A 27,946-nucleotide genomic window follows, 5' to 3' on the forward strand; every position below is an offset into this window, starting at 1 on the left:
GCTGCTAAGTCCCCTAGACAATGTACCACCACAGACTCTCTTGTCACCTCCTGGCATGAGCCAGGAGCTCTGTCCTCTCACTTTCTCTCTAAATAAAAGCCTCTCCTTTGCTCTTCTACCTTGAGTGTTTGTGAAGTTCATTCTTTGACTCCGTGAACAAGAACCCCAGTATCACTTTGGTGTAGTGTAGCGTAACATAATGTGATCTGAGGTAATTAAGATTATGTTTAATATATAACCACTCAGTAACACTAGGGCTGAGACATAGCACCCATGAAAAAGCTGCCAGTTATCCAGCTGAAGTGTGGATCTTGTTTTGAAGTCTTGAAGAGGACATGGCCGAGCTCAAAAGGTGGCAAAATGTGCTGGAAATTGCCTGGAACTTGGCAGAGGTCCTCACATCGCAGTGTCCTGTGGGTGGAACTCTATGCGGTTGAGTTCATTCTCCTTGGTTCTTGTCCCCACCCCGACAAAGAATTGAAAGGCAGAGACACAATAGCAAAGCAAAACGAAAGTTTTATTTGAATATACTCCAAGGGAAGAGCCGGCCAGAGTCAAGGTAGACAAAGGCAGGCTGCTTACTGTGAGGTTTCTTTCTATGGGTTTTTTGGCAGGACAGAGAATTCCTTGATCGACTACCTTTGGCCTTGGAGGCCTGGTCTGATCGGTAAGAAAAGAAGACAGGGGCTGCTCTGATGGCTTCTGTGACTGTCTTTGGATGTTTTACTTTTTTTATCTGGGGAGTCTGTGCTTGGAGACTTCTCATGCAGGTATGTTGCTTTTTTTAAATCTGGGGAATGTTTGGACATTCCAAGTAACTCCTACTCCTTGAAACTTCAACTAAATAACTGTGAATCTTTTCTGGCTCTCTGGTTTTATCTGGTTAACTCTTTGAGTCCCTTTTAGTGGGCTTTACTCTCCCTCCACCTGCTTATGTCTACCTTTCTACCTAACAGAACCAGTTGGTGCCCTTGGTATGGGGATCCCACTAGGCACAGCCCTGGGGGCGGGACTCTCAGCCACTAGAGCTGCAGGGACAGGACCCCCGACCCAGTGGGTCTGGGAGGCAGAGCACTGGAGCCGAGGACCATTCATGAGCCATGAGCTCATGTGAAGTCTGCCTTGCTAAGTTATGGGCTTGCTTGGGACCCCTCTCTCCATTTCCTATTTACCCCTCTTGGAATGGGAATGTCTATTTCTGCCCTGTTTCACCACTGATTTTTGAAAGCAGTACTGTTTGGTTTCACAGGTTCATAGTAGGCGAGCAGTTTTGCCTCAGGATAAATTGCACCTTAAGTCAAACTCATATATGACTTTGATGATACTTAGAGGAGTCGCTGGACTTTTTAAATATCAAATTATGATTTACTATCTTTTTACACACTTTTTTCTTCATGTTTCCTGCTTGTATTCAATGAAGAGTATAATAAGCTGTCTGAGCAAGGGGCATTCAGGTGTCATATCTCTCAGGCACCTACAACAGTACCTGATTCTGAGTGTTTGCTCAATGAACACTTCTCAGAGCTGTGAAAAGACATGACACTCAAGTTCTTGTTCATTTTTAGAAATTCACCTGCTCTAAACGTCCATTTCAACACTTTCACCAAGCTGGTGTTGCTTGATCTTTTCAAGAACAACAGCCCTACCTCCAAATTCTCTGAGGTGTTCACCTTCTTCATTATCTTCTGGTGTTTCCCCATAGCTATTTCTGATACTGTCTTTGAATAACTACATCAGCATTATTAAAACTTTGTGAAACCTGCATTCCAAAAGTTTTTCTGATATGATCTCAATTCCCCATGAGGAACTGTACCTGCAATCACTGGAGAGTGATAACTACTCACCAGCAAAGGCATGAGATCATGGTCTTTAGATGCCCCCTTTATCTGGTGTTCAGCTACTCCCTTTGCACACACGACTGTGACTGACCTAAGCCAGCATGGCATCAGTCAAGTCGGTCTCTGTTTGAGATAGGTGTCCGTTCACTAAAACAAATTGAGTATGTCTTAGGAGATGTAGTAAGAAATATTATATACATGAAAATATTCTTCAATGGATAGGACATACTGACTCCGCAAGCAATAGAGAGGTTTTCCATAGGAACCAGATTTAGAATTCCTGCTTGTCCACCTAACTCATAAGAGCCCTCTTCTTTCTTTCCTGTCACCGCCCTGTATAGACTTTCCTCTGATTCCGAGCCAATCACAATGTAAGTCAAGCAATGACTATCACCTCGGGCTACATGCGGTTGAAGACCAGTAAGATCATGTGTCCAAAATAGGCGTGGAATTATTTTACGTCTGAATGACCCCATGGAGTGATACGGCCTTTTAGAACAGAACGGAGAGCACCTCAAACGATACTATCTTCGGAGAGCAGACTGGGTTGCAAGAAACCTGAAATTAGGTCTCCGCCGCAGTTCACAAAGAGCAAAGCCCCTCCCTCCCTCCGGTGGGACCTCCGCTTCCGCGCGCCCCCTGGCGTGGCGCGGCCCAATGCCCTGGTTGGTCGGGATGGGAGCGCCCCTGTCCCAGGGGGCCAAGCGCCCGGCTGACACCGTGAGAGATCAGGGAACAGTCACTTCCGTGAGAATTCTCGGCGTCGGGGCGGGACTTCCGGCCCGTCCTCGTGGCTGCCATCTTGGCAGCGTTTCGGGGCGTCTGGCTGCGGAGCGCCTGGTGGGGCCGAGCTGAGCGAACCCTTCAGTGCAGGAGGAGGCCTGGCGACGCCGCCCGCGGGTCCCGCGCCAGGGCCGGGATCGGGACCGCCGCGCCCACGGAGCCCGATGGCGGTGGCCGCGCTGAGCGGCCCGGCTCAGGTACCTGCCCGTCCCCGGGCCTCCCGCCCCCACCCACCCAGCCTCGGGCCCCGAGTGCGGGCCCTGCTCACAGTCCGGAACGTAGAGGCGCCCGTGGGCGGGGCCCGTGTCCTGAGCGCCGGCGTGACGGCGCGTGGGGCCGGTTACGGGCGGGAGGACCCGCGCGCCCGGAGGCCGGAGGTGCGGCCGAGCCGGGAAGACTCGGGAATCCGGGGAACCTGGGTCGGCCTTCCGCCTGCAGGGAGCACTGTGAGGCGGAGGTGCGCCGGGACTGGCGGGCAGAGGGCTTTGTCTCCCTTCTGAGGACCCCGGAGCCTTGGTTTTACGTTCCCCAAAAGCTGCCCAGAGAGGGAACAGACTGGAGTAGGGGTTGTGAGGAGGGTGAGGCACAGGGAGTCGCGTCCTCATCCAAGGGCACGGGGCTGGTAAGGGCAGCGCTGGGGACTGAGGCACAGAGTCAGGTAACTGAGGTCACCTGGTTCAAGGGCTGGGCGGGGATACAGGTACCCGGTTGTCACGAAACCCGGTCCCCGCCGTCTTTGTCCTCCCACGGATTCTGATCATCGTAAACACGTAGGGGACCTACGCGAGGGAGGAGCGGGTGTCCCAGGCCCATACTTGTCTCGACGCCACCCGTATGGTGTCTAGCATTTGGTACCTTGATGTTCTTGAAATTTTCGCGGCTCCTGGGTGGGGTGGGGAGGCTGGGGATGCGTCAAGTCCAGGGTCCCTGAGTCCAGGCCAAGGGTTAAGTGGAGGTTTACCCATTCCTGTCAGCTAATGTAAACAGGTGTAAAACTGTTTTAACAGTTACCTGCTTGTGCAGATGCTTGGCGGTGTGCCTAACCTGAGACAGGCAGCCAATCTGCATTCTTTCTGTTGGGAACAAAGAGTGAGTGTCAGTAATCAGGTCTGATTGTGGATGTCTATCACATTTGGCTTCTGGTACGGAGGTAATAGTAGGTTTGGAGAAGAGGGAGTAGGCGATCCCGTCTAGGTGCTTTGTGTTTTCCAATTATATTCCATTCCTCTAAAAGGATGAACAGATAAGGCTTTTTCTGTCTGATTATTACCCAGTTTTTAGTCTGCTCTATCTGGCTTCAGAAAAGAGAACAGACTAATGGTGTTAGGGATTAGGCGGGGATCACAGGAGGAGTCAGCGGTATAGTCCACATGAGTGCTGATGGACCGTAGTTGTGGCCATGGAGGTGGAAGAAAGTTTGGGTCCTAGGTCCATTTTTTTATAAGGCCCAAGTAGATTTTTGGATATTGTAGGTGAGAGAAAGAATGAGAGAGGTTAGGTATGACATAAGGTCTTTTGGGCCTAGCAGTTAAAGAGATGAATGCTCCATCAGCTGGGATGTGCAAGTTGTTGATAGGTTATTTTTCCTTGGGAATATCAGAACTTCTGTTTTGGACCTGTTAGTCTGAGATGACTCAGAGAACAGTGAGTAGAGACTGCAGATGGGCTGATGGAAACCCAGCTCTAGAAATCGGGGGTTTCAGGAAGGAGACTTTCAGAAGTGTTAGCCGTTGTGAGGACTGGGGTGGGACTGTGGGTCACATTTAGGAAGTGGTATGCAGGTTACAGTGGTGATGCTGTTACTGGGCCAGAAAGACCAGGGATCATGCCAGGGAGTGGTTCTCTTCCTTGGCACCTCATGGAATATAGGCGATGGAGAGAAGTGATTGTGGGAACGGCTTTGGAGGCAGAGGGTTAATGGAGGCATGATGACACTGAAGGCAGGCCTCTTGCTAATTCAGTACTGTTTGGATTCATCGGAACTTTGTTGTGAGCTCTGATGGGGTCTGGGGTGTTTCAGTCTTGCTGGTGAATAAGATTTGGTGAATAGTTGTCATTTGGGACAGTCGTTTTGCCTATAAGGGTTAGAGTTTTAAAGAAGGTTGAATGAAGAGGAGGGTTGTGACTGTTGAGGGGACAGAAAGTCCAGCTCTGAAATAGAAGATTGTCGTGGGCATTTGTATTTCACATGTAGTTCTTGGTGGTAATATTGAAGCAAGGATCTGAGGCCAGTGGGAAGGCCTTAACAGTGGAGGCTTTCTGTGGTGTTGTGATCCCTCAGAGATCTGGGAGGCTAATGGGTTGTGTTTTGAGTTTGCCAAAGTGCTCTCTGGGTGCCATGTGCCAAGTACATGGGTGGGTCCAGGGAGATGCCTATATTGTAAAGTAGGAATCTAACAGCTCTGAGAGTGCAACTGTGGGGACGGAAGGTGTTAGAGAGGCAGACTGTACAGAATGATGTGCACACACATAGGCAGTGCGCACTGAAAGCCCGCAGCCCTGGTAGTGGGGACTCGGGTCAAACATGAGCTCACATTTGGTTGTGTCTTGAAGGCACAGGCTGGGAGACCCCAGGGGAATTTTGTGGCAGGAAGGATGGAGCCCTGCAAGCCAGGCCCAGAGCTTGGATGGCATGTATCGTCCCCATGCCTGTTACTGCAGAGGGCTGAACACAGTGATTAATGGGATGCTGAGGAGAGACTGGGCACCAATGCCATCGAGGCCTGGTACCTCTGAAGTGGGGAGCTCTAGAGGTGGATGAGTGTGAAGGGATGGACTGTGGATTCTCAGAGAAAGTTCATGGTTTCATCTGCCCCCATGTTGATAGGACCATTTGACCTTTGAGGATGTGGCCGTGTACTTCTCCTGGGAGGAATGGAGGCTCCTTGATGAGGTTCAGAGGCACTTGTACTGCGAGGTGATGCTGGAGAACTTTTCACTGTTATCCTCCCTGGGTAAGACTTGATACCTTTCCAGTCCCCTGTCCTAGGCTCTGTATCCTGCCCCACCCACTTTTCCCAGGGCGGGTGCTCTTACTTTTCACATGTGGAATGTGGGCACTTCTTGCTTCCCATGCTTTCTGGGTAGTTTCTCCGTTGCTGTGTTGTTTGCACTGTTCCCTGCACCGTAATACCTGCTGTACTGATGGTAAAGAATTTGAGGTCAGTAGGTTTACAGTAAGTCTGGCTCCACCTTGCTTACTCTCTCTGTGGCTTGGTGAATGTGTCCACCTCCATGGCTCTTTTGTAAAACAGGCTTTGCTCCCTTCTTTAGCTGACATGTATGGCCTCCCTGTACCTGGAATTAGGCATTGTCATGGTCGCTAATTACCTGAACCCTGGGCTATCTTTCAAGACCCACCTGCACAGTTTGTAGTGTTCGGTATAGAGTTCTTTTTTTGTTTGTTTCAGCATTGTAGATATATAAAATTATGTCTACTTAACATGTATGATGTGATGATTCAACGTGTGTATGTCAAAATAATTCCATAATCAAGTTAATGAACACTTCCATCACTTCATATTGTTACTTATATTTTGGCAAGAACACTTAAGATACACTTTCCTAGTAAATTTCAAGTGTAAAATACAGTGTTATTAACTGTGCTCATGTTGTACATTAGATCTTATGAACTCATTCACCTTATAAATGAAGGTTTTACTTTTTCACCAACTCCCCTTCTCCCCACATCCCCTGGCATTCTGCTCTGTTTCTCTGATTTCAATTTTTGTGTGTGTGACATTGCACATGTACATGATACCATACAGTGTTTTTCTTTCTCTGACTGGTTTATTTCACTTCACATACTGCCCTCTAGGTTCATACATGTTAATCCTGTATGGCAGGATTTCCATCTTTTTCAAGTCCAAATAATAGTCCGTGTGTGTGCGCACACCACAGTTTAAAAAAATTTTCATATGGAAGTTTGTACTTCTTCATCCCCTTCAACTATTTCACCTGTCTCCCCACACACTTTCCCTATGTATGACAACTACCAGGTTTATGAGTCTATTTCTATTTTATGAGTCTATTTTATGTTTTAGATTCCACATATAAGTGAAATCATCTGGTATTTGTCTTCCTCTGACTTACTTCACTTAGCATAATACTCTCTGGTTCATCCATGTTGTTGCGAAATGACAAGATTTCATACTTTTATGGCAGAATAATATTCCAGTGTATATATGTCCCACATCTTTATTCATCTTGACTATTATAAATAAATGCTGTGGTAAACATAAGGGAACATATATTTTTTTGACTTAGTGTTTTCATTTTCTTTGGATAAATACCCAGAAATGGAATTACTAGACTGTATGATCTTTCTATTTTTAATTTTTTGAGGAATCTCCATACTGTTTTCCATAGTGGTTGCACCAATTTAAATTTCCTACCATCAGTGTAGGAGGGCTCCCTTTTCTCCATATCCTTGCCAACAGTTGTTTTTTCTTACATTTTTGATAGTAGCCACTCTGATTGGTATAAAGTGATAACTCATTGTGGCTTTGATTTGCATTTCCCTGATGATTAGTAATGTTGAACATCTTTTCATGTGTCTGTTGGCCATCTTGGAAAAATGTCTATTTAGGTCATCTGGCCACTTTTTAATTTGTTTGGTTTTCTGGTGCTGAGTTGTATGAGTTCCCCCCCCCCCCATTTTAATCAAATTTTTAAATTGACATATGAAAAAGAAGTGTTCTATTGTGTGGGTTTTTTATATATTTTGGATATTAACCCCTTGTCACATAATATATCTTTCGCCTTTTCATTTTGTTGATGCAAGATCTTTGTTTTGCTTACAGAGGTTTTTTTTTTAACCTTAGTGTAGTCCTACTTGTTTATTTTTGCTTTTGTTTCCCTTGCCCGGGGAGACATACCCAGAAAAATTTACTAATGCCAATGTTCAAGCATTTACTGCCTGTTATTTATTTATTTTTTGTCTTTAATACATTTTAAGTTTATTTTTGTGTATGGTGTAAGACAGTGGTCCAGTGTCATTCTTTTGCATACTGCTGTCCAGTTTTCCCAACATCATTTATTGAAGAGGCTGTCTTTTCCCCACTGTGTATTTTTGCCTCCTTTTTGTAGATTTGGACCATATAACTGTGGGTTTATTTCTGGGCTCTCTATTCTGTTCCATTGATCTTCTGTGTCTATTTTTTTTCCAGTACCATGCTGTTTTGATTACTTTAGCTTTGTAGAATAGTTTGGAATCAAAAGGCATAATACTGCTAACTTCGTTTTGGCCCAAGATTACTCTGGCTATTTGGGGTTCTTTGTGGTTCCATACAAATTTTAGGATTATTTGCTCTAGTTCTGTGAAAAATTTCATTGGTATTTTATTAGGGATTGCATTGAATCTGTAGATTGCTCTGGGTAATATGGACATATTAACAATATTAATCCTATCTATGAGCATGGAATATCTTCCCATTTATTTGTGACATCGTTAATTTCCTTCATCAGTGTCTTATGTCATTAAGCATACCGGTCTCTCACCTCCTTGAATTTATTCCTAGGTATATTGAAGCAATTATAAATAGGATTGTTTTCTTGACTTTTCTCCCTCTGCTAATCTGTTGTTAATATATAGAAATACAACTGATTTCTGTATATTGATTCTTATGTCTGGCAACTTAATGTTCTTTAGTTCTAATAGTTTTTGGGTGGAGTTTTTGGGTTTTTTATGTGTTTATCATGTCATCTGCAAATAGTGACAATTTTACTTCTTTCTAATTTGGATTCCTTTTAATTTCCTGTCTAATTGCTGTGGCTAGGATTCCAGTACTATGTTGAATAAAAGTGGTGAGAGTGGGCATTCTTGCCTTGTTCCTGATTTTATAGAAAAAACTTTGAGCTTTTCATCATTGAGTGTGACATTAGTTGTGGGTTTGCCATGTATGACCTTTATTATGTTGTGGTAAGTTCCTTCTATACGCACTTTGCTGAGAGTTTTTATCAGGAATGAATGTTGAATTTTGTCAAATGCTTTCTTTGCCTTTTGAGATGATCATGTGGTTTTTAACCATCATTTTGTTAATGTGGTGTAACTCATTGATTTTTCAGATGTTGAACCATCCTTGAATCCCTGGAATAAATCCCACTTGATCATGGTGAATAATCCTTTTAATGTATTTTTGAATTTGATTGTTAGTATTCTGTTAAGGTTACATTTATGTTCATCAGTGATAATGGTCTGTAATTTTTTAAAAAGTTTCTTTGTAGTGTCCTTGTTTTTGGTAGAGTGATGCTAGCCTTATAAAAATCAATTTAGAAACTTTCCTTCCTCAATTTTTTTGGAGAAGTTTGAGAAGGATAGGTATTAAATCTTTAAATATTTGGTAGAATTCATCTGTGAAGTCATCTGGTCCTGTATTTTTTTTTTTGTTGGGAATATTTTGATTACTGGTTCTATTTCATTACATAATCAGTCTGTCCACATTGTCTGTTTCTTCCTGGTTCAGGCTTAGAAGATTGCATGTTTCTAGAAATTTATCCATTTCTTGTACTATGTCCTGTTTGTTGGCATATGATTTTTCATAGTAGTCTCTTTCGATCATTTGTATTTCTGTGGTGCTAGTTGCAACTACACTTTAATTTCCTATTTTAGTTACTTGAGTCCTCTTTTTTTCTTGATGCATCAGCTAAAGATTTATCAATTTTGCTCATTTTTTCAGAGCTATCTGTTAGTTTCATTGGTCTTCTCAATGGTTATTTTAGTCTATTTCATTAAACTTCTGCTCTGATCTTAATTACTTCTATTGACTTTGGGCTTTGTTCTTTTTCTAGCTCCTTTGGGGGGGGATGGTTAGATTGAGATTTCTCTCATTTCTTGAAGTAGGCCCATGTCACTATAAACTTCCCTCTTAGAACTACTTTTGCTACCCCTTTTTAATCTGTCCATTCATCAATGGACACTAAGATTGTTTCCCTGTCTTGTAAATTATGAATAATGCTGCACTGAACATGAGAGGGCAGATTCTGTCTTTAGCATTCTGATTTCATTTCCTTTGGATATATACCAATAAGTGGGGTTGCTAGATTATATGGTAGTTCTATTTTGAAATATTTGAGGAACTTCCACACTCTCGTTCATAATACCTGCACCATTTTACATTCCTACCAATTGCATGCAAGGGTTTCGTTATTTCTCCACCTTTGCCAACACTTATTTATTGTCTCTTTTATTATAACCATCTTAAGAGATGTGAGATAATATCTCATTGTGGTTTCCATTTACATTTCCCTATGATTAACGAGGAAGAGCAATTTTCCATATACCTCTTAGCCATTTCATGACATTTCGGTCTCAGGGAGATCACTTGCTTGGTGGTTAATGGATGTGAACATGTATTTAATGCTTTTGAGAGAATACAACATGCTAGAGAGATTTTTATGATGATAAGTAGGGTAATTCTCAATATTTCAGGTACGCTTTGGAGTCATGGTCCCTGAGATCCAAACCAATCAAAATCAAGTAAGTCAAAGAAAGACCCAATGGAAGGAGTCACCATTTTAAGCCAAGTGGCTTGTTCTGTGATCTTACGCAGTTGAGTTTCAACATCCCCAGAAGGATTAATCCAAGTACAGCAGGTTGTGTTGGCCACAGCAGACATCTCATTGCTCAGCTAAAAGATAATTAAGAGCTATTTTATTAAGAACAACTTTGGCCAGAGAATCTAAGGATTTGTTAGGTAGCTTTTGTCTTAGCAGTGAATTCTGTGTTATCTTCAATATTTAAAGAGAGGTTTCTGGTCATATTCTTATTCACATATACTCCTAACCAGACAAGTATGACCCCGCCAAAGGAAGCAAATCCCGAGTTAATGTCTCTTGGTAGGTTTCTTTTAAGTCTATAAAGTAAACCCAGGTGACACAACCAAAGATTTGTCTTACTTTGCTTGTGAAAGTTAGTGACACAGTCACATAACCCAAGAGGCATTGCCCAGCTGTGTACCAGCTATCAGGGAATTCATAAGCCCAAGAAGAATGGTAACCAGCACAAAGACAAACCCTGCTGGAGCACAAACTATTCCTGATAAGGTGGTGCTGTTAATGGATTCATTCACAAGGATTGTCATTTTCCTGTTGAAACCAAGGATTAGTTAGGTTTTTAATGCATATGGGGGAAAAAAATCTCATAGCTCAAAGAATGAGTTCTAAATTATCTTGCAAAGATGGGTACTGCTGGTAAGATCTCTTAGTGAGTAGGAGCACATCTGATCTAGATAATCATGAGAACATGGGAGTGCAAATGTACTAAGATTTACATAAATATTTCTAATTGGGTACAGAGTAATAATCAAAGAAAGGCAAAAACAAGGCACAGGTTGTTCTGGCTGTAAAAGTGGAACTTGGCGAGAGACTTCAGGGTGGTCAGTTGTAGTGTGCAGTGACATTTGGAGTAGCAGAGAAACTATTCCCGGGGAGAAGCAGAGGGTCTCAGTGTGGGCAGATGAGAATCCTTGCTGACAAATCCAGCAGTCCGGGTGATCACCCCCACCTAACAGCCTGGACATAATGGGTGAGGGTTTTATCTTTCCAGACCGATGCCAAAGTAAAGGAAGGAAAGAGAAGGAACTGTATAATGCTTGGTTTAAGTATGAGGCTGATCCAGCATCTTGGCCAGAGGCAGTCTCAATGTCAGCTTCTCATCCTTGTCAGTTGAATCTAGAAGTCTCCAGCATCTGTGTGTACAGAAACAGTGTCAGGTGGGGCCTAGGTGTGTATCTAATGCACACTGCCCTCTAGTTTTGTGGCATTGTCAGTGGTCAGGGGCACTTGATAAGGTCCTTTCCAGTAGGACTCAAAAGCTGTTTTTTCCTGATGATATTTCCAAAATACCCCCTTGCCAGGCTCCAGATTGTGACGTGGGTTCATTTGAGTTGAGATCAAGGAAAGTTTCTTTCATCTGTTTAGGATACAAGCATGGGATAACAAGGGATCAACAGAAAGTTGTATGCCAGTAAACAGTCTAACAGTGACTGTGTCGTATGGGGTGAATTCATCTTCCCCAGTGGGGTCACTGTGAATAGCCAGCAGGGCCAGAGGCAGTACCTTAGGCCAAAGGAGTCCAGTGGTTCAGCAGTCTTAGAGATTTTAGGATCCCATTAGTTCTCTCAACCTTGGCTAACAGTTAAGGGCGATAGGGGCAGTGATAATTCCTAGAGGTTTGCAAGCCTTTCCTGAAGGCTTGTGTGATTTTTTTTTTAAAGATATTATTGATATACACTCTTAGGAAGGTTTCACATGAAAAACAATGTCGTTACTACATTCACCCATATTATTGAGTCTCCCCCCGTACCCCATTGCAGTTACTGTCCCAGCAGTGTAGTAAGATGCTGCAAGGGCTTGTGTGATTCGCCCAGTGAAGTAGATGCCTTGATTGCTGGAAATTATGGAAGGTATGCCCCAAGTGGGAAACACATTTTCTAACAATTTCTTTGGCACTGCAAAGGAATCACCCTTGCAGCAGCAAAAGTTTTCAACTGCTCTGAAAAACATACATACAATAACAAGAATATGATGATCCGGCAGTTGAATGAAGTATAGCTGCAGGTGTTCAGAGTCCAGAGGGAGGAGGTTCAAGGCCCCTGGGAACAAAAATGGCTTTTCTAGTATTATTGACCTGACAGGTTAGACATTGATGATAAAGTGCTTTTAGAATTTTATAGAAGTCTTCCCATCAGTGTTTATCATTTAAGTCATCTTAAATTTATCTTGTGGGTGAATGTAAAAACTGAAATAGGAGATTCGCTGGGGAGTCAAGAACCAAGTAGCCATCTTGGGTTTCCCATAGCCCTGACTGTTCATTGAATTTGCAACTCTTATTTGCCCATCTGAATTTTTCTCATTCAGAAGTAGACTGTTGCCATGTTGCAAGGACACCAGGAGACCAAAAGTCTGGCAAAAAGAGGTCATTTTTTGTAGAAGCAGAATGGAATTTCTCTACTTATGCCACAACCTTTACAGATTCTGTTGCTGCTGTCTGCAGTCAAGGTCAGCTAGAGCATGTCCTCGATATCTAGTTCAGTCTTTTTAGTGTGAGCCTGTTTTGATGACAGCAATTTCAGAAGGTAAAGATTAGCAGTAAGTTCATTTCCTTGTACTCCATTTTTGAGCGGGGTTCAGTGGACAGGAGAAAACCCATTTTGTTTCCATAACATTCCAAAATCATGAGCAGCCCTCAAAGCATAAAGTATAAATGTCAACACTTGGCCCTTTTGATAACTGGCATTCTCTGGTAAGGGAATAGAACTCTGCTTGTTGGGGTGGTAACAGGATAAGCAACCTGGAAATGCCCTTTTTTTATTTTTACGGTATGACCCATCCACAGACAAAATTAGATCAGGATTAGTCAGTGGGATGACTCAAATCAGAACACGGTATCATGAAACAGGACATTTGTAAGTCCGGGAAGAGGAAATCCTGGGGCAAAATACCTCTAAAACCAAAATCAGTCAAAGGGAGAAATAAAGTTTAAAACCTGTTTATTGCTTACAGATTGCGGTCTGGGGGTGTCTCTTTCCTACTCCTGCAAAAGCAAGGGAGACCTCCTCCCAACCTCTCAGGTTCAGACATGCCCTCGGTCACCCAGGTAATTACCCACTGATACGGAGATGAGCTGAACTACTTCTCTCCACCCCTCAGGAACACCTGTTCATACGGCCAGGCGAGATATTCTGGAATATTACAATTTTACCCACAAAATTATTATCTCACAGTCATGGGACTTGCCTTCATCAGTCAGGGTTAGTAATGTGGCAGGATAAGGACATTACAATATTTAAGTTGTAGATTAGATGGTGAAAGCAGAAGGGTCTCATAAGAGGTCAGTCTGCTTGCAGAGAGATGGAATTCAGAATTAAGACTTGGGACAGCATTGGGGTTTATAAACAAATGTTATTTTCTGAGGTTGGATGTGCTGAGTTATCTAGTCACTGTATCTGTGGCTTTATCTTTAAAGCAGTTCAGATACACATAAGCAGCTGAATCAAGTTGTTTGCTCTACTATGAATAGGGCCTTGTTGATGTCATGTTCTTGTGTAAGCATCCACAGGGCTTCATTATCTTATTCATGTTCAAATAAGGTGAAAAGGTTTGAATAGTAAAGTAGCCCTAGAGCCTGTAACTCTTGTAGTGTTGTTCTCGTTTTATAAAGGCTTGATGAGGTGTATCTTCCAGGAGAAGGTTCAGGGACTGGAATTTTAGTCGGTTCATAAAGTGGAGAAACAAATAGGGAAAAATAGGAACACAGTCTGCAGTTGTCAGCTAGTCCTAGAAATCCATGAAGCTGTTGCTTTTTTTGGGCCTCGGAAATTCCTGGATTAGCTTAATCCTTTTTGGAGATAGCTGGATTCCTTCAGCACTTAGGTTATGACCTATGTAATAAACAGTGTCCAGAGATAATGGCAATTTTTCTTTAGTTTATATCTCTTTTCAGCTAACTGTTATGAAAATAAGTGGAATCTTCTTTGGACACCTGTGGGTAAAATTGCGCCAGGCTCTAGTGCGTCTCCATGCAATAGGTGCAGGGGGTGGAGAGTACTAGTCCATATCCATATGAACAGGTAATTACAAGGGCAGGTGAGGGCTTATCTGGACCCGAGAGGTTGGGTGGGGGGTTCTTTTTCTGCAGCCTGGCCTCGAGAGACAAGGGGGAGCAGGGGAGCAGAAGTGGATGACTGCTTGTAAGAAATAAACTTCATTTCTACCTTTGATTTTAGTTGCAAAGGTATTTGCCTGGGATGTCCCCCCCAGAATTACACCACCTCTTTGGTAACTGAGCATAGCAAGAGGTCATCCACATGTTATAAAAGGGTGGATTTACTGGGGAGCTGCAGGGTGCTTAAATCTGGTGGAGCACTTCGGAGAAATAAGGAGCCTCAGTGAACCCTTGAGGGATAACTGTCCAGGTGACCTACCTTCAGGTAGGGTACTATATTGTTGATTGTTCCAAATAAAGACATAGATATTGGGTATTAGGTCTTCAGGGATGCTAAAAAGCTGAACAAAGATCCACAACAGTGTGCTGTTTTGAGTCAGGTGGGACTTGTGACAAAAGTGTAACAGGTTTGAAACAATTGGGAAATAGGGAATAACTGTTTTTTTTGATAGCTCAAGCCCCTGTCAGATTTCCATCCCTTTCTGTTGGGTTTCTGGACACAGGTTACTGGAGGGAATAATCAACCCCTGGGCAGTGAGGTCTTCTGTTACTGGTAGGAGGCCCTGTATGGCTTCAGGCTTTAATGGATATTGAGGCTGTTTAGGGAGAGGTTTAGTCACATCCGTTTTGAGTTTTTATAAGCTCTGTACTTTTTATTCTCCTAATGTCAGTATTAACAGTGGCCCCCAGATTATCAGGCACCTTGATTAAATTAGGGGACTTATATTGGAATTCTTCTCTCTATCCAGGACAGATTATAAAGAACATAAAAAATCAGGTTCAGGTTGGCCAGGAAACTCTGATGTGAGGTCTCCATTGTAGGCAAAATGTATTAGGCCTTGTAATTTTGAAAGGTCTCTACCCAACAAATTGACTGGGGCTGTCTCACATAGCAAAAGGAATATATTTCAATGAAAGGTCTCAGAGTCATTCGTACTGGCTGAGATGGAAATACTCTCTAAACTTTAATAAATGCTCCTGTTGTGGGGAGAGGTCAGTTCAGAGACACAGGGAAGTCAGAGTACAAGGTGAGGAAGGAATTTGTTAAAGCGAGAGCGTCAGGGAATGACAGAGCAAAATGATAAAGGAAGTTCATCGAACTGCTACTGAGCATGGGGCACGTCCCCTGCTAACTCCTTAAGCCAGTGTCACCTGGTGTCCAGCGTCTGCTTGGATCTGCACGGCGTGGGAACAGAGTCCTCAGCACCCCAGGATTTGGGGAGCCGCAGAGCACTGGACGGAGTGAGATCATGTTCTGCGAACTTCCCAGAGACAAAGAAAGGAGCCTCAGGCAGGCTGCTCAAGAGCATGACCTGAGCTGCAGGTCCATGTGGGGCACCCAGGCGACGGTGATTTGCAAGCCCAGATCTGAGCTCTCAGCAGCCCCTCCCTGCTTATCTGAAATAGAACAGAGGGAGTGAAGGTTTGAACTTAAATTTGGAGAATTAGAATGACAAAAGTAACAAAAACACTGACACTGAAAAAGCGCAGAGACAAAACTTTCTAAGTTGAGCAGTGAGAAGTTTGTTTAAAGCAAAAACGTGTACACTTGGAGAAAGGGGAGTGTGGGCTACCTCAAAGAAGAGGTGCCCTTAAGGGTTTAGAGTCTAGGGTTTTATAGATGGTTGACGGTTTTCAGGAATATGACAAAGGGCCAGGTGTGGACCAGCCAGATTGTCCCAGAATGTTCATCTTTGATAAGACATTAACTTTCCTCTTTTATTTAACGTAGCACAAGAAATATACTGCTTTGATTCCTTTCCAGAATATCAGCTTCTGTCTGGATGCGTATCCATCAAGACTGTCTGCCCTGCCTCCAAGGTGGGCTGACCACTGCCTGTTTGATTAGAATGCAGTCTTAGCTTTAAGATAGAATTCTTCCTGAAGAAGCTGGGCCTTTGAGCAGGTGCCAAAGTCAGTCTTACAAAGGTCTGTGCTGACTGACACCGTGAAGACACAGACTAGGCTGAGATAGGTTTCTTTATCTGAGGAGTATTCAACAATCTGGGTCAAGTTGCTCCTGGCCTTCTGAGCTTTCTATTTTTAACTGGTTAACTCTTTCTGGTGGGATTTACTGGCATTATTCTCTTTCCACCCTGCTTATATCTATTTTCCTGCCTAACACTGCACTGTGGAAACCTTTCTAGTCCAAAGGATTTGCTGTCCTATGAGAATGGGCTTTAAAGTAGTAAACAGCCCCAGTGTTGCCAGTTTTCCATTCTTTTTTATTTCAGTTTTCCTTTTGTCTGTTTAAGAATATTACTGATAGTTTACTGGACGGGTATTCAATTGAATGGTAATAAATTGGTGTAGGATCTTTGAGGACAATTTGTTTCTTCAGCACCCCCAGTTAATCACAAATGAGACCCTGGCCTCAGGCCTTTCTGGTGCTGGACCCCCTGTGGGAGGCCCAGTTGGTACCTGAGGTCTCTGACTGCGGAGCTGTTCTGGTGTAAGTGTTCATCTGGCATTCTTTTGTTTGTGATCTTGGTCCAAAGGCCTTTCAGAGTGTTCGGCTGTGCTCGTAAGTCCACTCATGTTTGTCTCCCATCCTATTTTGTCTTATTAACCCCCTTATCTTGGGACAATCCAGTTAGAATTAGGGCAGCTAGAGCAGCTTGGGTGACTTATGAAAATTTCCTGGGGAAACATGAAAGAAACGCCTTTCCCTGAATGGTGAGGGAACCGATAGGCCGAGGAAGGACTTGGACTTGGAGAGTTCCATCTTGGCGAGTAAATGAATTTGGTTAGGGGTCACGCACCGAGCGGCGGACAGCATTCCGGCAGTTGCTCTGCCGACGTGGCCAATCCCCCACCCATCAGGCTGGCTTTTATTGGAGAACAGGGAAGGGGCTACTGCAGGGGGGCAGATAAACTTACCATCCTGAGTTTCCGGGGACTTGGTAAATGTCCTGGCAGCCCGGGGTCTCCAGCCTGAAGCCTGTGGGTAGGGAGTCATCCCCCTCCCTGCCTTGGAGGGCGGCCCAGCAGGTTCTTTAAAATGGCTGCTTTAGTCAGATCCCCTTTCCTTAAGTCAGGGTTCAGAGTTTCGTCAGTGCTGCAGTGACTGTCACTGTGTTGGGGCAGGAGTGTGGGACACATCAGGATGAACTTCTCTTGCCTGTGATGAAAAAATGCTGAGATATAAACAGTATAGTAAGAACAGGAGGGACTCTATCTTAAGGCTAAGATTATATTTTAAAGACCAGAGATTTAGGAGGTAAGATTCCTAACATATTCTTTGGTAATCAGACAATAAACCACCCAATTTTAAAGCAGGGCAAGCAGTCTTAACTGATATGTTCCCAGTGCTTGAAGGAAACCACTATCTTGGAAAAGAACCAGATCAATAAATTCACTGTTGAGTTTATCTTACCCAATAATCCAGAGGACTGACTGGTGAGGATGTAGTGTCCTTCGTGGGACAGAGACATCCTGAGGCCACAAGTCAGGCCTGCACCCAGCAAGCCCCCTCTGCCCTTCTCCCTATTCCCTAAAGCCTTAAAAGACAGAATCCTAAGCCTTTGGGTGCACCTCCTCTCTGATGACACCGTACTTTCCTTTCTTTAAGTGCATACTTTTAAATAAAGCTTTCTCACTGCTCAAATTATTGCATTTTGTCTCTTTCCTATTTCATTGTGCTTCCAAGTCTTTACTGTTTCTGCTTTACTCCTAGTAAGTAGGGAGGCGCTGCTGAGAGCTCAGACTTGGGCCTGCGAGTCCCCACCACCTGGGGGACCTGGACTGAGCTGCAGATGTACAATCCGCTCTTAGTAGCCTGCCTGAAAACCTTTCTTTCACAAGTTCTCAGAACGTAATCTCACTCCCTCTTGTGCCCTGTGGCTCCCCCAGATCCTGGGGTGGTGGGGCTGGTCCCCATGCTGTGCAGATCCAAGCGGACACAGGACGCCAGGTGACCCTGGCTCTAGGAGTTGGCAAGGAATCTGCCCTAGGCTGAGTAGGAATTCAATGAACTGTCCTTCCCTCCGCACCCTTTGGTCTCTGCTGCCTGCAGGGCACTTTGGGCCATTCCCTGCTGCCCTTGCCTTAATGAATTCCTTCCTACCTACCCTCATCTGACCTGCTCAAGAATTCTTATTCAGAGTCAAGAACCCTCCCCTGTCCAGGTTGAGGTTTTACCTGGTGCACAGGGAGACACCTCCCAGGGACACAGCTGTGCAGCAACAGTGTGAAACCCAGGATGCAGGAAGAGTGCTTCCAAACAGGCTTTAAAGATTGTCACAGATTGATCTTTCTTTGGTTTGCATGTTATAGTAATAGAGCCGTCCGTGCCAGCAGGGAACACTCTGGGAATGGATTGTAAAAGGTCACCTATTTTGCAAGCCCTTTCTGGTCAAGTATCTCAAATACTATCCTCAAGGTTTTGCCATTTTATTTCCTGTATCGGGCAGCCGTGTCGGGGGAGGTGTCTCCCTGAGCACCAGTTAAAACCTCAGCCTGGACAGGGGAGGGTTCTTGACGCTGCAAGAGAAAGAATAAACAAGCCGGACAAGTGTAGGTAACAGGAATTCATTAAAGTGAGAGCGGCAGTGGATAGGAGAGAGCCAGGAAAAGAGGGAGGAAAGGAAGCTCACTGAACGCCTGCTCAGCCCAGGGCAGCTCCCTTGCCAACTCCTGAAGCCAGGGCCACCTGGCATCCAGGGTCTGCTTGGCTCTGTGTAGCGTGGGCACTAAGCCCCTACTATCCCAGGTTTTGGGGGAGCTGCAGAACACTGGATGGAGTGAGATGATGTTCTGAAAATTTCCCAAAGGCAAAGATTGGTTTCTGGGCAGCCCACTAAAGAGCATAATTGTGCAACTGCAGTTCTGTCTGCATCACCCAGGGGACAGGAGCTTGTGAGCCCAACTGCAGTCCTGTCTGGGTCACCCAGGGGACAGGAGCTTGTGAGCCCAACTGCAGTCCTGTCTGGGTCACCCAGGGGACAGGAGCTTGTGAGCCCAACTGCAGTTCTGTCTGCATCACCCAGGGGACAGGAGCTTGTGAGCCCAACTGCAGTCCTGTCTGGGTCACCCAGGGGACAGGAGCTTGTGAGCCCAAGTCAGAGATCTTAGTGGTCCTTCCCTACTTGTCTGAAGTAATACGGAGAAAGAGAAGACTTGTGCTTAAGTCTAGAAAGCCAGATTATATAGCAAAATGACAAAAATGCTTACATTGGAAGAGCTGAAGAGACAAAATGCAGTACTTTGGGCAGTGAGGAGTCTTTATTTAAGGCAAAAAGTAAACACTTGAAGAAAGGGGAGTGTGGGCGACCTCAGAGAGCAGGCACACTTAAGGACTTAGGATTCTGTCTTTTAAGGCTTTCAAGAATGGGGCAAATGTTGGCAGAGGTTTGGGAGGGGTGTAGGCTTGTTCCATGGTCTCATGATGTCTCCATGAGAGACATTATGTCACCATCCATAGTCCTGTAGATATTCTGTAAGATTAACTTAACACAAGGCATTTGTTGGTCCTGGTCTCTAAAATAGTGGTTACCGTCAAGCAGTGGAAACATACCGTTTAGGACTGCTTACCTTAAGATAGGGTTGATTATTGTCTGGTTACCATAAAATATATTAGGAATATTACCTCCTAAATCCCTGGTTTTTAAATTGGAAACTTAACCTTAAAATGGAGTTCCTCTTGTTCTTATTATACTGTTTATATCTTGGCATTTTTCGTAATAGGGAGGAAAAGTCAATCATGATGCTTGTCCCCTGCCCCTGCAGTCATTTTTTGGCTTTCCCAGGTCCCACCAACATGCGCACCAGCTGGTAACAGTCTGGCAGCATGGTGTCATGGGCCCTGATAATGCCTGTAAATTCTTCAAAGACTACTGGGGTTCCTCCCTAGGTTTAGGAAAGTCTTTAACAATGGCTCTTAGTTTGGTCTTTGACCAAAGGGTGAAAGATTCCTGAGGAGACGCATCTGAAACCGCAGGTAGTTTTATTTTTAAAAGTGTAAGTTGAATAGTGTCCAGAGTGGAAAGGCAGTTCAGTTAGTAAAATGTGAGTCTGAGGTAAAGAAGGAGAGAGTGAAGTAGAGGACATGCCAGTCCTTACCATCTTATGGTTCAGGTACCTTATGTGTATTTATCAGCCTTCTGTAATGAGTCTTTTAATGAAACTATTTTAGAATCATGAAGCCTTTTGGAAGCTTCTACATATTAATTAAAACAGGTATTTCATTCTTGTCACTTAATTCAAGAACCCTTATTTTGAGTGTGATCTTGGGCAATTGGAATGTTCACCATATTGAACATTGTAACTCTAGGTTGTTTTTAGTAAAAATGTACCATTTCTATAGATAATCACAGCTTCTGAGATCATAATTTTTTGATATGAAATATGTAAGTGTGCCTGAAGATGGTATTCTCGACTGTAGAATTTAAGGATCCCATTTGCTAAGCTTTCGGTTTTCTCAGAGCCAAACTAATACCTAGAAGAAATGCACCACTGAGTTAGGGGTTGTGCATGTTTTACAGTGTGCTTCATTGCATGGAAATTTTCTTGAGGTTGGCAGGTGACCGACTGTCACTCTAACCCATTCCATTACCAATTTATCCTAACACAGGAGTCTTAGTTAGCAAGCACTCTAACAGCTACTACATACTCAACCCATGCTCACCAACTTTTACAGTTTTTTGGCTACTGAGATCCCTGTTAGCAATAGCCTTTACTCAAACAAAAGACAGACAAACATGTGCACCTCAACATACCAGAAATCACTAAAATATGTCACTGCCAACTGACCATGAGGAGGCTGTGTGCACCACCAGCAATTCCCAGCATTAACGAACCAGCAGATTCCAGTTCATAGGGACTGCAGACTGGAACTGGGGAGAGGACCAAACCAGCAAACCCTGGTAGATGGAACTGCAGAGTAGATTTGGGAAAAGAGATTCCAAACAATTAGGGGACTGTGTACTGAATGAAGGGCTATGGAGTCAGTTTCTAGGTGGAACCATCTGCCAGCTCAGTCTGATCCACTAAGCCCTGGACTGAAAAGTAAATTACATCAGGAGCTCCATCCAAAGAAAACAGAGTTCATACTGAGAGGACTCAACCAGTGTTCCTGGGAAATGGCAAGAAAGACAGTGAACTCCAAAAAGGGCTTGTGGGGGCACCACACCTGTATCTCTCATTGGCCATGAAACTGCTAGAAGTCATCTTTGGTCCCACTGATGCCAACAAATCTGTTAACAAAAATTCAACTGAATAATTAAAAAACTCAAATTAGCTTTTTTGAATGATTCATGAATCGGATAGCATCCCGTCTAGCAAATAGGAGCTCCACTGAGCTAGTGGCAGAAGGGCTTTTAAAGGCAGAGACAGCATAATAAAACATTAGCAAGGAATGTCTTGTATTGTTCTAGGCCCCTAAGGGGGAAGAAGTCAATCGGGATCACTTCCAGGAAATACCAGTTTTGCTGTTTAATGGTTACATTCTGAGGGTAGGGGGAGGCTGAAACTGCAGTTTGATTAGGTATTTATTTGGTTTACCGATGTGGGGCCTTAACATAATTGACTCCATTTTGGGCCTGTTTTTTTGTTTTGTTTTGTTTTTTGGTAAACAATAGCATCTCATAATTTACATAGGCTTTCTTAAGTCTTTTTTTTCTCTTCTGACTGGATGATGAAATGACCTGATTCAACGTCAAATTTTTCTCCAGCTTCATCATATTGGCTGTTAATGCTATCTGTCAAATTTTTCATTTCATTGTTTTCTTTAGCTCCAGAGTTTTTTTTTTTTCTAAATTTGTCTTTAAGCTTCTTGATTTGTTCATGTATTGTTTTCTTGATTTAACTGAATTGTCTGTATTCTATTGGAGTTGGCTGAGCCTCCTTAAAACATTTAATTTGCATTCCATGTCCAGCAATTCATAGATCTGTGGTTTGGGGGAATTTACTTAGTAGAAACTTAGTGTGTTCCTTTGGTAATGTTAGGATTCCTTGATTTTTTTTCATGTTCCTTATAGCTTTTTGTTGGTATCTACACATTTGATGGAGGAGCCACCACTTCTATTCTTTATTGGCTGGTTTTTCTAGGGGAGGATGTTCACCTTGGGTTGGTTGTGAGGTCACCAGCTGGATGGAGGGTGATGGTTTTAGCTCTGGGGATGGACTGGCCATGCAGTCATTGTGTAACACTATCAGCGGGTGGCAAAGATTGTAGGGGTTCTGATTAGCAAAGGCTGCAAATTGAACTTACAGGTACATTGTCCTCTTGAAACTGGGGTGGCTGTGACATCAGGACCATGTTCAGATTGATGTCAGGGTTCTAGTTTGCAGAGTCGAAGAATGAACTTTGCAAACACTTAAGGTAGGAAAGCAAGGGGCTTTTATTTAGATAAGGTGACAGGACAGAGCTCTTGGCACACACCAGGAGGGGACAGGAGAAGGCCATGGTTGGGCATTGTCTAGGGGTTTTTAGCTTTAGGTTTAATTGAGGTGTTTAGTTATTATTTGTCCCAGCCTGAATGCTGCTTTTTGCTTGCTTGTTTTAACCAATCCTGCTGAAAATTGCTGAATATTCCTAATATGGTATTTCTGTCCTAAAGAATTTGCGTGACTCTGACTTTGCTTAATGTTTAATACAGAGTTTCAGTAGGAGTTTCTCTTCACACTGTTACATTGTTCTGACCATAATTACCCAGTTTTGCTTCTTCCAGAGGCCCTCACCCTTCTCTGTCTAAACTTACGGTCCCTGTGTCAAGATCATACCATGAATGTTTAACCAGTCTGCTGTTGGCTCTGCCACTGCCACACCCCACTTCTACTTTTCCTTCCCCATTGTTAATGGTTTGCTGACTAGTCAGTTCTACCACTTTGTCATTTCTACTCTGGCTTCCATCCCGGGGATAACCTCTGTCTGGATTTCCTGTCTTGCCCATTTCCCTCATAGCCCCTTCTTGCTCTGCAGCGTTGCTCCACATGTACTGTGAGGTATGCACACATCTTTAAATTGACCTTGGACATCAGCTATTCTATTGCAGTTTATTTTTCCTGGGTTCAGAAATATGCTTCTATGCATCTTCACGGCACTGGCAGGAAATACATTATAGGAATCATTTTTCAGAAGAGCAGGTTTTAGAATATGCCTATCTTCTTTGTGTTATGACCTATTATGTCCAGTGAGATCTTCTCCATCCTTTTGCCATGGAGGCCCAGTAATGCCCCGTGGCCACTTTACCAACCAGATGCAAACTCTTTTGTCTGGAGGAGCATCCCACTGATGCATTCCTAGGTGTGGCAGCTGTACATTTGTGATGGGGTTGCTTCCTCCCTATAAAGTCATGTATTTTACCAGCATTTCTTTGCATTCAGGTTGCTGCTCTGGAGCAGAGGAAGCAGAGGCACCCTTTGAACAGAACCTTCTTGTGGGAGTGTCACAGGCCAGGACGCCCAAGGCAACTCTGTCTTCCCAGAAAACCCATCCCTGTGAGATGCAGAGTCCTGTTTTGAGAGAAATTTTGGCTGAGCACCAGGGAACACAACACAGCCATCAAGTATTCAGTTGTAGGGTATGTATGAAACAATTTTATGTTACTGCAAACTTTGAAAAACACCAGAAGCAGCATATGGAAAAGAAACCCATCAAAAGCAGTATAGACAGGGCCTTGTTTGTGAAGACCTACAAATTCTATGCGTCAGGGAATCCCTTTATCTGTGAGAAAGTTGGGAAGGACTTCCTGACCACCTTGGGATGTCTCCAACAGGCTACTCATACTGGGAAAAAGCCAAACAAAATCACCCAGTGTGGAGTAACTTTACAAAGCAGAAAAAGTTGTTACACTTGGGAAGAAGATAAGAATACCTTTGGTCCCAAACACATACTTGTTCAGGATGAGTGTGTCCACACTAGAAGACAGTGTTTTGTGTGCCATGAATGTGGGAAAACATTCAGGTATATATCCTCATTTGTTATTCACAAGAGAGTGCACCTTGTTTCAAGGCTTCACATGTGTGGCGAATGTGGCAGATCTTTTAGGCAAAGCACAACCTTCCATCAGCATAAAAGATTTCATACTCGGACAAGGCAGTACAAGTGCAGCAAATGTGGGAAATTTTTTACCAATAGCTCAGTATTCATTTTACACCAGAGAGTACACAAAGGAGAAAGGCTTTTTGAGTGCAATAAATGTGGGAAAGCTTTTACAAGTAGCTCTCAACTCATTCTACACAGGAGAGTACATACAGGAAAAAGGCCTTACAAGTGCAGTGAATGTGGGAAATCCTTTAGCCATCAGTGTTACTTCATTCAACACCAAAGAAGTCATAGTGGGAAAAGGTCTTATGAGTGTAGTCAGTGTAGGAAATCTTTTACCTCTCCCTCTGGCCTCCATTATCATCAGGGAGCTCACAATGGATTGAAGCCTTATGTGTGTAGTGAATGTGGGAAATCTTTTGCTTCTACCTCTGCCTTCAGGTATCATCACAAGACTCATGATAGAGAAAGGCCTTATGAGTGTAGTGAATGTGAAAAATCTTTCACCAGGAGTTGGGCACTCACTCGACATCAGAGAGTTCACACCGGAGAAAGGCCTTATGTATGCAGTGAATGTGGGAAATCTTTTACTCAAAGATATCGCCTTCTTATACACCAGAGAGTTCACACAGGAGAAAGGCCTCATGAGTGCAGTGAATGTGGGAACTCTTTTATCTCTAGGTATGCCCTCCGTTGTCATCAGATGGTTCACACAGGAGAAAAACCTTATGAGTGCAGTGAATGTGGGAAATCCTTTAGAGATAGTTCTCAATTGAGTGAACATCAGAGGATTCACACTGGAGAAAGGCCTTATGAGTGCACTGAATGTGGGAAATCATTTAGATACAAATCTTACTTTTCTCAACACCAGAGACTTCATACAGGAAAAAGATCTTACGAATGTAGTCAATGTAGGAAATCTTTTACCTTTATCTCTGGACTCCGTTATCATCAGAGAGTTCATTCAGGATCAAAGCCTTATGAGTGTAGTGTATGTGGGAAATCTTTTACCTCTAACTCTGCCCTCAGGTATCATCACAAGATACATAATAGAGAAAGGCCCTATGAGTGTAGTGAAGGTGAGAAATCTTGTACAAGGAGTTTGGCACTTACTGGACATCAGAGAGTTCACACTGGAGAAAGGTCTTATGCATGCAGTGAATGTGGGAAATCTTTTGCCCAAAGATATCGCCTTGTTATACACCATAGAATTCACACAGGAGAAAGGCCTCATGAGTGCACTGAATGTGGAAAATCTTTTACCTCTAGCTCTACTCTCCGTGATCATTACATGGTTCACACAGGAGAAAAACCTTATGAGTGCAGTGAATGTGGGAAATCCTTTAGGGATAGTTCTCAATTGAGTGAACATCAGAGGATTCACACTGGAGAAAGGCCTTATGAGTGCACTGAATGTGGGAAATCATTTAGATACAAATCTTACCTTTCTCAACACCAGAGACTTCATACAGATAAAAGATCTTATGAGTGTAATCAATGTAAGAAATCTTTTGCTTTTATCTCTGGACTCCGTTATCATCAGAGAGTTCACTCAGGATCAAAGCCTTATGAGTGTAACGAATGTGGGAAATCTTTTACCCATAGTTCATCACTCTTAAGACACCGAAGAGTTCACACAGGAGAAAGGCCTTACAAGTGCAGTGAATGTGGGAAATCCTTTATCCAAAGGAGTCAACTTCTTATACACCAGAGAGTTCATACAGGGGAAAGGCCTTATGAATGCACCGAGTGTGGGAAATCCTTTACCTCTGTTTACACCCTCCGTTGTCATCAGAGAGTTCACTCAGGATCAAAACCTTATGAGTGTAGCGAATGTGGAAAATCTTTTACCCATAGCTCAACACTCATTCGACACCAGAGGCTTCACACAGGAGAAAGGCCTTATGAATGCAGCGAATGTGGGAAATCCTTTATCTCTACTTTTACCCTCCGTTGTCATCAGAGAGTTCACTCAGGATCAAAGCCTTATGAGTGTAGTGAATGTGGGAAATCTTTTACCTATAGGTCAACACTCATTCGACACCAAAGAGTTCATACTGGAGAAAGGCTTTATGAGTGCAGTGAATGTGGGAAGTCCTTTATCCAAAGACACCACCTTATTATACACCAGAGAGTTCATACAGGAGAAAGGCCTTATGAGTGCACCAAATGTGGAAAATCCTTTATCTCTACTTCCAACCTTCGTTGTCATCAGAGAGTTCACAAGAGAGAAGACTTAAATGTGCAAAGGAATGTGGAATTCCCTTGTTCAGTGTAACATCACTGGAAGAAACCTTGAGGACCCATATGCCTGAATTCAAACTCAGATAGCCAGTTGTCCACGGTAGGGAGATTACCCTTAGGTTTCACTTATGAGAGAAGCATATGCAGTTTCTACCTTGCCAGGGTTCTTGCCAGACTTACGTCACTGCCATTTTCTATTAAAGCTATCTTCACCATGTCCTACAACCCTGATGTCTACAGTTCTATGGGTGATATTAACTGATTTTAAGAACATAGGGGTCACCATGACTGACTCTGAATCAGTAGTGATTGGAGAAGACTGAATGGAATGTGCCTCTTCTAATGGCATCCACAGATGGTCATGTGACAGTGACTGTAGGACCAGTGTGTACCTAAATCTCAGGATCTCCTGGCATGTTTATCTTTTGTAGCTGAAGTCATTGTCAGAGAAAATTAAAGCTTTTGTAGCCTCTCAGCAATGTTTCCCTCAAGGACATTGCTGCATAGGCAGAAAACAAAGAGAAAGTCCAGACATGGCTTTTGTGACCCAGCCAGCATTCCTGTTGACTCCAGTGTAAATGTCCTTTACTACTAATTAGTATTTGCTGACACTGAGGGAAGACCACACAGGACATGAGAAGATAGGGTGGGGTCAATATAGTGTGACCAAATGTATTTTCCAAAAAGAGTGGGGTGTAACAGATTTTATCTTGAGCCATTTTTTTAAAGCTTTATTGAGGTATAATTTACATGTACTAAATTTGCACATAGAGTATTTGGTATGTTTTGACATACATATGTACCTGGGAAAACATCATCATCTTCACAGTAATGATAATATCTATCACTTTATTTGCCTGCTGTCCTTCTGTAGTCTCTCCCTGCCCTTCACAGCCCTCCAAATAAACACTGGTTTACTTTTCCTTAATATAGATACCTTTGTATTTTCTAGAGTTATGTGATTTGAATCATTAAATGTTTTACTTTTTTTTCTGACTTACGTTGCATAATTTGAGTTTGATCAATGACAAAAATAGCTCAACTTTCTATTTTGGCTGTCTTTGGATATACCACTATTTATTCATTCATCTTTATAGACATTGGGTTATTTCCAGTTTTTTGACTATTGTAAATAAAGCTTGTACAAACGTCTGTGTACAGTTCTTTATTTTGAGTTGTATTTCATCTTTTTTCAGTAACTTAAAGAATGTAATGTCTGAGTCACAGGGTATGTATTTACCTTTGAAGAAAATAACAAATTGTGATCTAAAATAACTGTACATTTTTAAATTCTTACCAGCAGCTTATGAGAATTCATTTTCTCTGCCTTATAATGAATACATGGTTTGGCTTATCACTTTTAATATAGTTCTTTAAATTAGTTTGCAGCACTATCTCGTTTTATTTGTGTTTCCCAAGGGATTTCTGATA

At 43.2% G+C, this 27,946-nt stretch overlaps 1 protein-coding gene across 3 annotated transcripts; it reads left to right on the forward strand.

Moving 5' to 3' along the window:
- Nucleotides 1-2,601: 2,601 nt before the first annotated feature.
- On the forward strand, nt 2,602-27,667 carry LOC118920161 (zinc finger protein 850-like). 3 transcript variants are annotated; one of them, XM_036900583.2, is made up of 3 exons: nt 2,602-2,818; nt 5,449-5,575; nt 23,611-27,667. In XM_036900583.2, exons 1-3 carry the CDS (start codon nt 2,786-2,788, stop codon nt 26,547-26,549), a joined length of 3,099 nt encoding a protein of 1,032 aa, XP_036756478.2. In that variant the 5' UTR covers nt 2,602-2,785; the 3' UTR covers nt 26,550-27,667. The 3 variants fall into 3 exon arrangements, with proteins under 3 accessions (XP_036756478.2, XP_036756483.2, XP_036756485.2); XM_036900588.2 differs by lacking the exon at nt 5,449-5,575; XM_036900590.2 differs by lacking the exons at nt 2,602-2,818; nt 5,449-5,575 and adding an exon at nt 16,723-16,810.
- Nucleotides 27,668-27,946: the final 279 nt, after the last annotated feature.

The sequence above is a fragment of the Manis pentadactyla genome (assembly GCF_030020395.1).
Source record: "Manis pentadactyla isolate mManPen7 chromosome 15 unlocalized genomic scaffold, mManPen7.hap1 SUPER_15_unloc_1, whole genome shotgun sequence".
In the NCBI taxonomy this organism is placed as follows: domain Eukaryota; kingdom Metazoa; phylum Chordata; class Mammalia; order Pholidota; family Manidae; genus Manis; species Manis pentadactyla.

Bases quoted from the DNA above. Each gene is read 5' to 3' on its own strand.
- LOC118920161 (XM_036900583.2), top strand. From the start codon at position 2,786: ATGGCGGTGGCCGCGCTGAGCGGCCCGGCTCAG. The intron at 2,819-5,448 runs GTACCTGCCCGT...CCATGTTGATAG, and splicing joins CGCTGAGCGGCCCGGCTCAG to GACCATTTGACCTTTGAGGA. The intron at 5,576-23,610 runs GTAAGACTTGAT...CTTTGCATTCAG, and splicing joins TTCACTGTTATCCTCCCTGG to GTTGCTGCTCTGGAGCAGAG.